This window comes from Procambarus clarkii, chromosome 56, assembly GCF_040958095.1.
Source record: "Procambarus clarkii isolate CNS0578487 chromosome 56, FALCON_Pclarkii_2.0, whole genome shotgun sequence".
Classification (NCBI taxonomy): Eukaryota; Metazoa; Arthropoda; class Malacostraca; order Decapoda; family Cambaridae; genus Procambarus; species Procambarus clarkii.
This window is the reverse complement of record NC_091205.1, coordinates 21,916,075-21,932,077: the sequence shown is the minus strand read 5'-3', so window position 1 is coordinate 21,932,077 and position 16,003 is coordinate 21,916,075. Positions and strand designations below refer to the sequence as shown.

The 16,003-nt window shown below is 46.3% G+C and overlaps 1 protein-coding gene across 4 annotated transcripts in view; it reads left to right on the top strand.

Annotated features, from left to right (window-relative positions):
• LOC123770716 (TRIO and F-actin-binding protein) overlaps positions 1-14,789 on the top strand; it is an 86,600-nt gene extending 71,811 nt beyond the window's left edge. For 3 of the 4 annotated variants that reach the window (XM_069305859.1, XM_069305861.1, XM_069305860.1), the window contains exons 3-6: positions 8,793-8,935; positions 9,650-13,361; positions 13,510-13,580; positions 13,730-14,789. In XM_069305859.1, the coding sequence (XP_069161960.1) occupies positions 8,805-8,935; positions 9,650-13,361; positions 13,510-13,580; positions 13,730-13,823 (4,008 nt within the window). In that variant the 5' untranslated portion in view covers positions 8,793-8,804 and the 3' untranslated portion in view covers positions 13,824-14,789. Of the gene's footprint in view, positions 1-7,745; positions 7,871-8,792; positions 8,936-9,649; positions 13,362-13,509; positions 13,581-13,729 lie in introns of those variants that run through there. The other variant, XM_069305858.1, reaches the window with a different exon arrangement.
• Positions 14,790-16,003: the final 1,214 nt, after the last annotated feature.

Sequence of the window (16,003 nt, the reverse complement as noted above, 5' to 3'; positions counted from 1 at the left end):
TCGATGATTTCTGTGTTGTTTACTAGGATTTCTCTGGCGATGGTTTGGTTATGGGAAGAGATTATATGTTCCTTAATGGAGCCCTGTTGCTTATGCATCGTTAAACGCCTAGAAAGAGATGTTGTTGTCTTGCCTATATACTGGGTTTTTTGGAGCTTACAGTCCCCAAGTGGGCATTTGAAGGCATAGACGACGTTAGTCTCTTTTAAAGCGTTCTGTTTTGTGTCTGGAGAGTTTCTCATGAGTAGGCTGGCCGTTTTTCTGGTTTTATAGTAAATCGTCAGTTGTATCCTCTGATTTTTGTCTGTAGGGATAACGTTTCTATTAACAATATCTTTCAGGACCCTTTCCTCCGTTTTATGAGCTGTGGAAAAGAAGTTCCAGTAAAATAGTCTAATAGGGGGTATAGGTGTTGTGTTAGTTGTCTCTTCAGAGGTTGCATGGCTTTTCACTTTCCTTCTTATGATGTCTTCGATGAAACCATTGGAGAAGCCGTTATTGACTAGAACCTGCCTTACCCTACAGAGTTCTTCGTCGACTTGCTTCCATTCTGAGCTGTGGCTGAGAGCACGGTCGACGTATGCGTTAACAACACTCCTCTTGTACCTGTCGGGGCAGTCGCTGTTGGCATTTAGGCACATTCCTATGTTTGTTTCCTTAGTGTAGACTGCAGTGTGGAAACCTCCGCCCTTTTCCATGACTGTTACATCTAGAAAAGGCAGCTTCCCATCCTTTTCCGTCTCGTAAGTGAAACGCAGCACGGAACTCTGCTCAAATGCCTCCTTCAGCTCCTGCAGATGTCTGACATCAGGTACCTGTGTAAAAATGTCGTCAACATACCTGCAGTATATGGCCGGTTTCAAGTTCATGTCGACTAAGACTTTTTGCTCGATGGTACCCATGTAGAAGTTTGCAAACAGGACACCTAGGGGAGAACCCATGGCGACCCCATCTACTTGCTTATACATGTGCCCATCCGGGCTCAAGAAGGGTGCCTCTTTAGTACAAGCTTGGAGTAGTTTCCTCAGAATACTTTCTGGCATGTCAAGAGGAGTACAGGCTGGATCACGATACACTCTGTCGGCTATCATTCCGATTGTCTCGTCCACAGGTACGTTGGTAAACAGCGATTCTACGTCCAACGAGGCTCTTATCCCTGTGGCCCGTGTGCCCCGCAGTAAGTCCACAAATTCCTTTGGAGACTTCAGGCTGAAGGCGCAAGGAACATAAGGAGTCAGCAGGCCGTTGAGTCGCTTCGCCAGTCTGTACGTGGGTGTGGGTATCTGGCTAATGATTGGCCGAAGTGGGTTTCCAGGCTTGTGCGTCTTGACATTTCCATACGCATATCCAGGTTTATATTCCCCAATGATCTTTGGCAGGTGGAGTCCGGATTTCTTGGCGTTCACAGTTTCGATCAGTTTGTTGACCTTTGCTTTTAATTCGGCTGTAGTGTCCTTCGTTACCCTTTGGAACTTAGTTTGGTCAGAGAGTATGATGTTCATTTTCGCCAGATATTCGTCTTTTTTAAGAACGACATATATTGGCGACTTGTCACCTCTCCTGACAACTATCTCCTTGTTCTCACGAAGGCTTTTAGCTGCCGCTTTAAGCTCGGGGGACAGTATGGTGCTTCTGTAGTTGCCTCGATTCTTTCCTCCTTCTGCAATAAGTTCTGTTTGTAAGGTATCTTTGGTAGTGACCTTCTTTTGTGTCTCGAGGTCGAATATGTCGTCCAACAGAATTTCCAACTCTACTTTCCGGGCCATTTCACTCGGTCTGGACATAACATGACAGTTTATGCCCAGATTTAGGAGAGTGACTTGGTCCTCAGTGAGGTTAATTCCTGCAAGGTTCAGGAAGCCATCTCTTGGTCGTGGAATTGCCATAGGTCCTCCATATAATGTTGTTAGTTTCTTGATAATCCTTGTTTCAGTGCTGAGGTGATGTTGGTCTGTGAGGATGTCGAGGTGTTGTTCAATGCGGGTACGGATACTATGGTCGATGTTGCTATTTCTCCACTCGTTTGTAGCATGAAGTAGTTGCGTTTTGTTGTCTTTGATTTCATTCTCTGCCTTGTATATCTGATCACGAATCAGATCCTGGCGATATTTTATCGTGAAGGCTTGATTCCTTGCTGCTGGGTCGTGCACTTTAATATTAGTATATTTTGGTAGCAGTCTTTCCTGTAGACATATATTATTAAATATGACCGAAAAAGTAAGATTAATAATTCTAACACGAATTTTCTCAATCTTTCGTACATTACGCTTCACTGTTGGAGGTAAATCAAAAATCACTTCTCCAAAATTCATTTTTATTTCTAGTCTGACGCGACACGGGCGCGTTTCGTAAAACTTATTACATTTTCAAAGACTTCACAAATACACAACTGATTAGAACTTACGTCTCTCTGATATTATATCTACATTTGAGTGAGGTGGGAAGGATGATGTGGCATTAACACAAGACAGAACAGGGGATATTAATAGGGTATTAAAAGTATCAACACAAGACAGAACAGAAAACAATGGGTATTGAATAGAAGTGTTTGTAGAAAGCCTATTGGTCCATATTTCTTGATGCTTCTATATTGGAGCGGAGTCTTGAGGTGGGTAGAATATAGTTGTGCAATAATTGGCTGTTGATTGCTGGTGTTGACTTCTTGATGTGTAGTGCCTCGCAAACGTCAAGCCGCCTGCTATCGCTGTATCTATCGATGATTTCTGTGTTGATTTCTGTGTCTCCAAAATTCATTTTTATTTCTAGTCTGACGCGCCTGTGTCGCGTCAGACTAGAAATAAAAATGAATTTTGGAGAAGTGATTTTTGATTTACCTCCAACAGTGAAGCGTAATGTACGAAAGATTGAGAAAATTCGTGTTAGAATTATTAATCTTACTTTTTCGGTCATATTTAATAATATATATATATATATATATATATATATATATATATATATATATATATATATATATATATATATATATATATATATATATATATATATATATGTGTGTGTGTGTGTGTGTGTGTATATCACGAAAATAAACACGTGATTAAGAATGTGACAATGTCAGACCACGGAGGAAAAATGAAACAGGAATTTCCTTAAGTACTTTCGTATATTAAATACATCTTCTGAAGATGTATTTAATATAGGAAAGTACTTAAGGAAATTCCTGTTTCATTTTTCCTCCGTGGTCTGACATTGTCATATATATATATATATATATATATATATATATATATATATATATATATATATATATATATATATATATATATATATATGCGAAGAAGCCTGAATGGTCCCCAGGCATATATGCAACTGAAAACTCATACCCCATAAGTGACTCGAACCCATGCTGCCAGGAGCACTATGCAACTGGTGAACAGGAGACCTTAACTACTCGACCATCACGACCGTACAAAAGATGATGGTAGCCGAGGCTATTTGCCCATCATCCCGACGGCATTATGATGGTAATCTTGGGCATAGTTATATTATCAAATCACCTAATTTTTTGGGGCCACGTGAGCAACTCGAATTAAGTTACATTCTTATAATGTGTCCTTATCCTATTTAATACATTAAAAGGCTTTCCTAATGTGACGATGTCTATTGAATTTTGTAACCAGCTCATCAAGATTGTAACTTGCTAAGCTAAATAAATTGTGGGGTTCAGTCCCTGAGCCCATTATGTGCCTCTGTAACCCTTTCCACTACCGCCCTCAAGATGGGTATGGGGTGCATAATAAATGATCTAAACCAACCTGCCTTAACATCTTTATATTATGATAATCACATCAACATATCAGCAGTATATATCATCTGTTCTGTATACTGTAGGAGCTCTCTGAGGGTTATACTTCCCTTGATACCCCAAGGCTATACTCCTAGGAGGTATAACCTTGGGTTATACGTCTTCTGTTACTGTGCTTCCAGGAGCTGTTTGGGTTATACATCACCGTTATGTATACTTCTGGGAGTATACCTAACCTAACCTAACCTGGGTTATGCATTCTCTCTTATGATTCTTCTCCCATGTTCAATTTGTCTTGTATCACAACATGTGAAAACTTAACACCATAACGAGTTATTTTTCACAAAATATGACTTTATATTTATAGTGAAATTTTGTCCAGTTTCGTTATTTTGTTACAATTGAAACTTTTCTTGTATTCGTTTAATAAACCCCTGAGGCGCGGCGCCACACTGACCTCCCCCCACCCCACACACCCCCACCCCGCAATGCCTGGCACAAGAAGATAGAAGCAGGAGAAAAATTGGAGTGCAAGACGGCGGCTTATCGCTGGGGAACCAGCAGCCCGAGGCAGCCTGGTCACTCCCTGGAAAACTCCGCACCAACAATACATATCATAGCGGTGTCCCTCGGCTCCCGCCCAGCGCCTATTCTACGGCCCGACCCATGTAACACTCCTCCATACCAGGAGCCACATACGGTGTTATCCTCTGCTATTTAGATCGTAATGGCGCTTAAAGCTAGGCCTAAGAAGTTCCGATGCTGCTCGTTGAGCGGACGTTTCATGAGGCTTCGTGTTCTCACTCAGAATTGTGATCCGAAGAGCGAAAGTATTGAAGAGAAAAATTAATTTGCAGCTGGCAAATATACGAGGGGATTGAAGGCGGGGTCCCGGACCACCATGGAGCTCGCGGTGGTGCAGGCTCTCACAGTCTGGGCTAACATTCAGGGCTGCTTAGTGAGCACTGGTGCTGAGGTGCAGGCCAGGTAGTGCTGCTGGGTGACAGGTTCGACGGGGGTATTGGGTGACAGGTTCGACGGCGGTGCTGGATGACAGGCTGGACAGAGGTGGTGGGGAACAGACTGAACAGGGGTATCGAGTGACGGGCTGCATTTGACCTCTAGGGACAGGCTTGCCATGGACGTTGGATGACAGGCTAGGTAGGGATACTGGGAACAGGCTAGGCAGGGAGTGTCAAGTCACAGGCTTTACAAAAGTGCTGGGGGGGACAGAGTTACCGGGTGATAGGTTAGACAGGAGGTGCCGGGTGACAGTCTGGACAATGATACCGAGTGACAGGCTGGACAGTAGTGCCGGTGACAGTCTGGACAGGGGGGGGGGGCGCGGAGTGACAGGCTAAACAAGGGTGCTGAGGGACAAACTATGAAGACAGGGGGTCACCAGGGAGCGGCCCAGCTGTGGTGAGGCTGCCGCCATTACTACCCAATCCTAACAGTTTACAAGTGAGCGGGGAAAGAACGCCTGGTCATCACAGGAACAATTGGAACGCGTTCCAACTCTCTCTCCCCCCCCCTCGTAATACACCAGCTGAGCTCCTTGTTGCTCTTGTTCCTTTCTTTATCAGCCATGTCCCCCAATTCTTCACTTCTGGGAAAGAGACACACTCCATAATCTCTTCTTTTTTATTGGTATTCTGTATTTCATTGTCGTGGTTCCCCTTCGTCTCTTTTCTCCACCACGTAACTCACATATGTACAGCTTGAGAGGCAAATATTAGAGACAAAAAATAAACACGTTTGTCATGAAAGTTAAGAACAACTAAAAGAAATAATAAATAATGATGTCTGTTAAATGTAAAAAAAAAAAACTTATTTGTCAGTGTTTTATTGTCAACGTTTACCAGTGTTTTTTTTTATTACTTGTCAACATAATAAAACACTGGTAAACGTTGGCAATAATGCACCCGCCAAACCCCTGTTTATGGATGAAAAACTGTTTACACACGATTCACAACTCATGCCGTCCGAACACTTCCGGAACAAGTGCTTCACTGACAAATTTTGTTCAAACCACAACGCCGTAAATGCTTCACCCACGTACTACAAATACAAATAATCCCCAACAGAACCTAAACACCTAACCTAACCTATGACTATATAGGTACAATATGCTAATATATTATAATATTAATTTATATTTGAGAACATTCCCGTTTTGAATGAACAGCATGTAAAAATTTATGAATGCGTCTGTGGGAGGGGGGGGGGGGTCGACCGCTGTATGTAATGAACTTGAGTCGAGGACGGGTTGCTATAAATGCTTCACCCACGTACTTCAAATACAAATAATCGCTAACAGAACCTAATAGTTACAGCCCCGCTCCTGTGCCAGGTAAGTCCACTACGGGCTCACCGTAGTGAATGTGTGTTCCCCCCTGTCAACATCTGAGATCCTCCTGGGGAACGCTGCTAGCATGTTGACACCGTCTCATCGCCCCGCCCCAATCTCGCCTCTGATCACACCTCTGATATCGTAATTCATCTCATATACAGAGGCACACAATGGGTTCCGGACTTGAACCCCTAATGTTCGTTTAGCTAAGAAGGTGACAATATTGTGAAGCTGGTTACACAGTTGTTAATTAAAGTACACCACCACAACGACGTATGAGCTTCGTCATATATACTCCCGAAGCTAACGCACCACAAGCCTTCACGCTATGCAATGTGGAGGTAAGAGTCAGGTAGAGTCAAGTAGAGTTAGGGGCCTTTACTAATAGAGCTTTACCCTCAGTATTATAGCCATTGGTTACTGATAAAATAAAGTCCTTGCAACTTTATTGTTTATATTTGAGCAATTATTATATATTCTGGTAAGATTTCATTTTACGTTTTAACGTTAAGTAATGATTTCGTTTGACAGTCATGGGAGTTGTGCCGTGTGAGAGAACTAACTTAACTGTACAGTCTCTTCTTGTAATAATGGTTTCTAAGTCTTATTCCATGGGACTTAATACAATATTTTCTTTAAAGACGTATATTTATTATATTGCTGTATAATTTTCTTGTAATTTAGATTGGGAAGGAGCCGAATGCAGCCCTGATTAAATCATAGTTATTAAGAAATATAGCTTTATAAAAGTTGTATATGACTTATCCTAAAATGTATGTATGTTATCAATGACAATGACAATTTTTTTCTTACCACAAACGTGGCCACACATTTACAATGCTAACCAGCATATATACATTTTCTTCTGTCCTCCATGAACAGGATTAGAGATCTGTTAAACATATAATTCAGTGATTTATTGAACAATCAACCACAAAAGGTGTTTGTAGTTATTTTAAAATGCTAATCTAACCTACAAGCATAAATATATACACACACAGTCGGAGCTGCAGTAAAAATATTCAACCAAACTTTAGGAATAATGGGAAGAACCTTCGACTTGTAGGCAAATAAAGTGGCTCTCCAACTGTATAAGTGTATCTTATACACCCAAGTGTATGGTGTACACCCAAGTGTATGGTATACACCTAAGTGTATGGTATACACGCAAGTGTATGGTATACACCTAAGTGTATGGTATACACTCAAGTGTATGGTATACACTCAAGTGTATGATATACACTCAAGTGTATGGTATACACCCAGCTGGGCTACTGAATCACAGTATGGAGGCGTCGCCTTCAAAAGAACAATTTTGGACAGAGACGGAGAGACTTCCTCTCACAGGATGAGTATGGGGTGCACAATAAACTATCCCTCACAGGATGAGTATGGGGTGCACAATAAACTATCCCTCACAGGATGAGTATGGGGTGCACAATAAACTACCCCTCACAGGAGGAGTATGGGGTGCACAATAAACCAGCCGTCACTGGCAGCAAGAACCAAATCAATAAGTATCGAGAACGAGTAAATTACAACCAAACAAAATACTTATCATGAAGTTTAAAAAAAAGCTTAAAATCTATAGGAGTGACGTCAAGGGCTTGGAGGCTTGCTATTGGCCACCCGCCTCCGGCCGAGGGCTCCTGGAGGGTATATAAGGACCTGCCGGCGGGAATTCTGGCAGATCCTTCCTGGAAACTCTCAGTTGCTGACAATTTGGGTCGTAACTCTTCATCGCCAAAATTAAGGTACGTCCAAGACACTGTTCTCTGGCTTGAATTTGATTAATTGTTTCGAGGTAAAGGAGGCATTTTTACGGTTATTGGCATTTCATTGAGAAGTTGTTGTTGTGTTAGCGTCTGGGAGATGTGTGTGTGTGTGTCTGTCTGCTCTGTGTGGAAAGGCCTTACAGTATGAGTGTATTAATTCTGCCCTGTTGAAAGAGGTTCTGCAGTTGTTTGATAAGTGCTTGGAACCTCTATCATAACTAACGGTCCAATCATGGCTCTCCGGATGTGCTCGGGGCGTCAGACAACGAGCAGCTCTTGTTAATGTGGCCGACTACTTAGTTACCAAGACAAGGAGCTGGACGGGAATAAGGTCACGGAAAGTGAAGACCTGGAAGGATGTGTCCAGTGAGAGGCAGGAGGAGGAAGAGTGTTATGGTCAGACAACTTCAACACTTCCACGATGTATTCTGACCTTGGCAACATTTGCCTCAAGTTTCATACAACATTATTGTATTTTATTTTTTACCCAGTTAGTTATTCAATGAATTGAGTTTCAGTTTAGGGAGAGAGTGGAGTGAGTACTGGTGCCTTATACATAAGGAAAGCCTCTGGCTGCTGGAGAAAGAAACAGTTAAGAGGAATTGAGAAGGTTCTCGCGTCTGTAGTGTTCCTGTAAGATGTTAGTAAGTGGTCGAGGTCAACCTTGTTTAGTCTGGGGTCACGAGCGAGTGTTAAGACGCTATGAATTAACTTTGACTGTGATAATTGCCGTAGTATCCGTTCTCCCAATATTTCTGAAGTTAACTTCTGAGTTTAGCAGAAATATGTGCATGGTTACAATATGGCTTGGTTGCAATGAGTACATGGTTGTAATGTGTGCATGGTTGCAATATTGCATGGCTGTAATGTGTGCATTGTTGTAGTGTTGTGGTTGTTACAGGTGCCACTGGTGATGGTAAGGGAGCGTGTGGGTGGGGCAGCCCTGCTACTGGTGGTCGTCAGCGGCGTCTCTTTGGTCCAGCTTTCTTGTGGCCTCAGACATGACCTTCCTGGCCACCAGGTCCTCCCTCTACACCCCACACTGTGAGTACTCTCCCCCCTCTACACCCCACACTGTGAGTACTCTCTCCCTCTACACCCCACACTGTGAGTACTCTCCCCCTCTACACCCCACACTGTGAGTACTCTCCCCCTCTACACCCCACACTGTGAGTACTCTCCCCCTCTACACCCCACACTGTGAGTACTCTCCCCCTCTACACCCCACACTGTGAGTACTCTCCCCCTCTACACCCCACACTGTGAGTACTCTCCCCCCTCTACACCCCACACTGTGAGTACTCTCCCCCTCTACACCCCACACTGTGAGTACTCTCCCCCTCTACACCCCACACTGTGAGTACTCTCCCCCTCTACACCCCACACTGTGAGTACTCTCTCCCTCTACACCCCACACTGTGAGTACTCTCCCCCTCTACACCCCACACTGTGAGTACTCTCCCCCCTCTACACCCCACACTGTGAGTACTCTCCCCCCTCTACACCCCACACTGTGAGTACTCTCTCCCTCTACACCCCACACTGTGAGTACTCTCCCCCTCTACACCCCACACTGTGAGTACTCTCATCATCTCTACACTTATCGTCTACTCCAGTATTCACCTTAAGTGTCATGACTCTCCCTAAGAGCACTCCGCCCTTGCTAACAAAACTAATAATATAAATATCACCTTGGAGCCCAGATGCTCCACCATTATACACTGTTCTTAACGCCTTCGTGGCCCGTGTTTCTCGCAGGCTGTCTGGCGTCGTCTCTCTAACCCACGAGGACCAAGATGGCCGAGTTTTCCTCAACTCTGATGGCGGCCAAACTCTTCGGGACTTGAGCCCTGGACGCCTCCAGCACACAAGGAAGTCGGAAGACCTGTCTGAAGGCCTTAGTGGGGACCATGTTGACACTCGTCCTCAAGCTCCATGGCTTGGTCATCGACTTGTTAAGCAACGACGAACTGAAGGTGGACAGCAAGTCGAGTCTCGTCATACTGAAAGTCGAAGACATGATGCCCGACTAGCTGAGGGTCGTAGAGTTGACGCCAGACTAGTTGAGGGTCGAAGAGTTGACGCCAGACTAGTTGAGGGTCGTAGAGTTGACGCCAGACTAGATGAAGGTCGACGAGTTGACGCCAGACTAGCTGAGCATCGACGACTTGATTCCAGACTTGTTAAACATCGTCGAGGAGACGCCCGACTAGTTGAAGGTCGTCGAGTTGACGCCAAAGTTGTCGAGAGTCGTCGAGTTAACGTCCAACTAGCAGACAGTCGGGGCACTAATACCCGATCAGATGAAAGACAATACTTTTCCCATAAAGCCAGGAAGGAACGACTAGATACCCGACAAGACAGTACACGCCTGGACACGAGGACTCCTGAAGCAAATTATCTTCACAGGAAGAGGTCCACTGAAGCTATGCTACCTGACACAAGGCGGGCCAGTGACGCTCGTCTTGACACAAAGAGGGTCAGTGACGCTCGTCTTGACACAAGGAGGGTCAGTGACTCCAGTCTTGACACAAGGAGGGTCAGTGACGCTCGTCTTGACACAAGGAGGGTCAGTGACTCCAGTCTTGACACAAGGAGGGTCAGTGACGCTCGTCTTGACACAAGGAGGGTCAGTGGCTCCAGTCTTGACACAAGGAGGGTCAGTGACTCCAGTCTTGACACAAGGAGGGTCAGTGACGCTCGTCTTGACACAAGGAGGGTCAGTGACTCCAGTCTTGATACAAGGAGGGCAAGTGACGCTCGTATTGACACAAGGAGGGCCAGTGGCTCCAGTCTTGACGCAAGGAGGACCAGTGATGCTCGTCTTGACACAAGGAGGGCCAGTGACGCTCGTCTTGACGCAAGGAGGGCCAGTGACGCTCGTCTTGACACAAGGAGGGCCAGTGACGCTCGTCTTGACGCAAGGAGGGTCAGTGACGCTCGTCTTGACACTAGGAGGGCCAGTAACGCTCGTCTTGACACAAGGAGGGCCAGTAACGCTCGTCTTGACACTAGGAGGGCCAGTGACGCTCGTCTTGACACAAGGAAAGCCAGTGACGCACGTCTTGACACAAGGAGGGCCAATGACGCTCGTCTTGACGCAAGGAAAGTCAGTGACGCTCGTCTTGACACAAGGAGGGCCAGTGACGCTCGTCTTGACACAAGGAGGGCCAGTGACGCTCGTCTTGACGCAAGGAAAGCCAGTGACGCACGTCTTGACGCAAGGAAAGTCAGTGACGCTCGTCTTGACACAAGGAGGGCCAGTGACGCTCGTCTTGACACAAGGAGGGCCAGTGACGCTCGTCTTGACACAAGGAGGGCCAGTGACGCTCGTCTTGACGCAAGGAAAGCCAGTGACGCACGTCTTGACACAAAAAGGGCCAGTGACGCTCGTCTTGCCGCAAGGAAAGTCAGTGACGCTCGTCTTGACACAAGGAGGGCCAGTGACGCTTGTCTTGACACAAGGAGGGCCAGTGACGCTCGTCTTAACGCAAGGAAAGCCAGTGACGCCCGTCTTGACACAAGGGGGGCCAGTGGCTCCAGCCTTGACACAAGGAGGGCCAGTGACGCTCGTCTTGACGCAAGGAGGAGCAGTGACGCTCGTCTTGACACAAAGAGGGCCAGTGACGCTCGTCTTGACGCAAGGAGGAGCAGTGACGCTCGTCTTGACACAAGGAGGGCCAGTGACGCTCGTTTTGACACAAAGAGGGCCAGTGACGCTCGTCTTGACGCAAGGAGGAGCAGTGACGCTCGTCTTGACACAAGGAGGGCCAGTGACGCTCGTCTTGATGCAAGAAGGAGCAGTGACGCTAGTCTTGACACAAGGAGGGCCAGTGACGCTCGTCTTGACGCAAGGAGGAGCAGTGACGCTCGTCTTGACACAAGGAGGGCCAGTGACGCTCGTCTTGATGCAAGAAGGAGCAGTGACGCTCGTCTTGACGCAAGGAGGAGCAGTGACGCTCGTCTTGACGCAAGGAGGGCCAGTGACGCTCGTCTTGACACAAGGAGGGCCAGTGACGCTCGTCTTGACGCGAGGAGGGCCAGTGACGCTAGTCTTGACACAAGGAGGGCCAGTGACGCTCGTCTTGACGCAAGGAGGGCCAGTGACGCTCGTGTTGACGCAAGGAGGGCCAATGACGCTCGTGTTGACACAAGGAGGGCCAGTGACGCACGTCTTGACACAAGGAGGGCCAGTGACACTCGTCTTGACGCAAGGAGGGCCAGTGACGCTCGTCTTGATGCAAGGAGGACCAGTGACGCTCGTCTTGACGCAAGGAGGGCCAGTGACGCTCGTCTTGATGCAAGGAGGACCAGTGACGCTCGTCTTGACGCAAGGATGGCCAGTGACGCTCGTCTTGATGCAAGGAGGAGCAGTGACTCTCGTCTTGACGCAAGGATGGCCAGTGACGCTCGTCTTGATGCAAGGAGGAGCAGTGACTCTCGTCTTGACGCAAGGAGGGCCAGTGACGCTCGTCTTGACACAAGGAAGGCCAGTGACGCTCGTTTTGATGCAAGGAGGACCAGTGACGCTCATCTTGACGCAAGGAGGGCCAGTGACACTCGTCTTGACACAAGGAAGGCCAGTGACGCTCGTCTTGACGCAAGGAGGGCCAGTGACGCTCGTCTTGATGCAAGGAGGACCAGTGACACTCGTCTTGACACAAGGAAGGCCAGTGACGCTCGTCTTGACGCAAGGAGGGCCAGTGACGCTCGTCTTGACGCAAGGAGGGCCAGTGACGCTCGTCTTGATGCAAGGAGGACCAGTGACGCTCGTCTTGACGCAAGGAGGGCCAGTGACGCTCGTCTTGACACAAGGAGAAGCAGTGACTCTCGTCTTGACGCAAGGAGGGCCAGTGACGCTCGTCTTGACACAAGGAGGGCCAGTGACGCTCGTCTTGACACAAGGAGGAGCAGTGACTCTCGTCTTGACACAAGGAGGGCCAGTGACGCTCGTCTTGACACAAGGAGGAGCAGTGACGCTCGTCTTGACGCAAGGAGAAGCAGTGACGCTCGTCTTGACGCAAGGAGGGCCAGTGACGCTCGTCTTGACACAAGGAGAACCAGTGACTCTCGTCTTGACGCAAGGAGGGCCACTGAAGGAGTATGTCTTGACACAAGGAAAGCTGCTGAAGAGAACACTCTTGATTCAAAGACCACCCCCGACACACGTCCTGTTACAAGGAGGGCCACTGACGCTAGGCGACATGAGACAAGGACAGCCGCTGATGACCGGTACATTACCACAAGCAGGGCCACTCCGGCTAAACATTTTAGCGCGAGGAATACTGAAGAAATACGCTCCGACAGGAGGAGGAACTCGGTGGCTCAGAGTACACAAAGGAAGGTCCCTGGAGTGTTGTCTCTTGGTATGAAGCTCTCAGATGAGTCGCTGGAGGCTGTAATGATCCGTTCCTATCAAGGACATGACTCTCGACGCTCTGTAGAAGACATGAGCTTTAAAAACTCGCACGTGAGTATTGGTTTTATCCTGGCAACTTTCCTGTATTATAATTGTAAGTGTTCATAATTTACAATGGTGATGGTAGATGTGACAAACACGTTAATGGCTTGTTCAAAACTAAAACATATTTGAGTGTAAAGTTATTATAATGTTTTAGGGTTCTTGGTCCCCGGAGTCTGCGGTCTTCCACCTCAGACAAGATGAGACAAAGCAATATAAAGAAGAGAAGTAAGTTGGACTCGTGTTTTACGTTTGTGCATAACTTATAGTACTCGTCTAATATTTAATGTGATGTTTATACTCATAGATACAACTCTTATGTTTATATGTGCATATAAGTTATTATGTGCTGTTCTTAAAGTGAAGTTCTGTTGCAGGAGTTTGGGAGATGTGATGCTGACAGGTCTGTGGACGGGTCTGGCATCTTTGGCTCTGTACCACGCCCACACCTCCAAGGTGGCACTGTGTTAAGTGCCACGCCCACACCTCCAAGGTGGCACTGTGTTGAGTGCCACGCCCACACCTCCAAGGTGGCACTGTGTTGAGTGCCACGCCCACACCTCCAAGGTGGCACTGTGTTGAGTGCCACGCCCACACCTCCAAGGTGGCACTGTGTTGAGTGCCACGCCCACACCTCCATGGTGGCACTGTGTTGAGTGCCACGCCCACACCCGTCATCGTCAACGTCTCGTCTCTTCACGTCACATTAAGTCATCTGCCTGTCTTATAATGTCAACACTCAGTCGTCAGAAGTGTAGTTGTGTACACTTTGTTAGTAATGTGACTGTGTATACATAGTGTAGCTGTATGCACCTCCATTCACCGACGTGACTGTGTATACATAGTGTAGCTGTATGCACCTCCATTCACCGACGTGACTGTGTATACATAGTGTAGCTGTATGCACCTCCATTCACCGACGTGACTGTGTATACATAGTGTAGCTGTATGCACCTCCATTCACCGACGTGACTGTGTATACATAGTGTAGCTATGTGCACCTCCTTACACTGATGTGTACATGTATATAAATGTATCAAATAACCTGACAGGACACGCTCTCGTTTTCTCTCTTAAACAATAAAGTTCATCCATTCAGTATTAACTTTGTCACTGCTTCCAATTCATTATTTTTAACTCTATTGACACCATTCTAATATTTATATCATGAATGGTTTAAATATGATAACTTGTGCAGGTCTTCCGTTGTGCTTCGTGAACCTCATCTGAATTTTGTGTCAATGTTCATAATAGAGCTCTGTTTAATGACGCAAGAAGTTCTGCTTCTTGACCCAAGGAGGTCTGTTTATTGACGCAAGGAGCTCTGCTTCTTGACGCAAAGAGCTCCGCTTCTTGCGTCTCCTAATTGTACATTGAGTGCTACAGTACCGTTTATGCACTTTTTGTTTATTTTGCCTTGAATAAAGAGGCTAAACAGACATATGTTGTGCAGTTTGTGTTAGTTATACCGCATTAATGAAGGTTGTGTGTTGATTCCGGGCCCACGACGTCATGAGTACCGGATGCACCTCGGTGTTCCCGTGAAGGATAAAACTTGGAGCCTTGCAGCTATACACGCCGCTTAACGGCCGAAAACTACCGTACCTTGTAGACCACATAGGGTCCGCAAGGTATGGTACCTTCTTTTCCCACACAGGAAACCAGCAGTAAGACTCGACCCTCGGTGACTCCCAACGTTAGGTCGTCAGGCGTTCTGTCAACTCCGGGCGGTCAAATAAAGTGACGGCACCTCCTACAATAGTGACAACTTTATCACTATTGTATCCGAGGCCTCGCTCTGAACTATATTCGAACATATTTCAATAACAGACACCAATGTGTAGCCATCAATGATATAGCCTCTCTCACTCTACCATTTACAGTCTCCGTGGTGTAGTGGTAAGACACTCGCCTGGCGTTCCGCGAGCGCTATGTCATGGGTTCGTATCCTGGCCGGGGAGGATTTACTGGGCGCAATTCCTTAACTGTAGCCTCTGTTTAACGTAACAGTAAAATGTGTACTTGGATGAAAAAACGATTCTTCGCGGCAGGGGATCGTATTCCAGGGACCTGCCCGAAACGCTACGCGTACTAGTGGCTGTACAAGAATGTAACATCTCTTGTATATATTTCAAAAAAAAAAAAAAAAAAAAAAACCACAGGAGTGCCAAAATGTGCATCATCTTAGGAGCCCTCCTATTTCTTGTATGCGTCAATGGTTTGCCAAATGTCTCTAACGTTCTTAAACCTCCACACACACTCTAAATAATACTGTAAATAATGAATTAAAAAAAATTCACTCATGGCTGTTTACCAACAAACTCTCACTAAACATAGAAAAGAAATACTACAGTTTATTTGGAGCCAAATCATCACACCAACTTCATCCTCAGGCAGACAATGTCAACATTAATAGTAAAAATGAGGGAAAGGTCCTTGGACTATGCATAGACAAGAGACTACACTTCAGTACTCAAACAACAGCCAATAAAGTCTAAAACTGTTGGTATACTCGTAAAAATTAAATATGCTGTTCCCCACTCTGCTATTCTTACACTATACTACTCGCTACTCTATCCCTATATAGCATACAGTATCAGTGCATGGGGTCCAACAACTGCAAACCACCTCAAATCCATCATCGGCCAGCA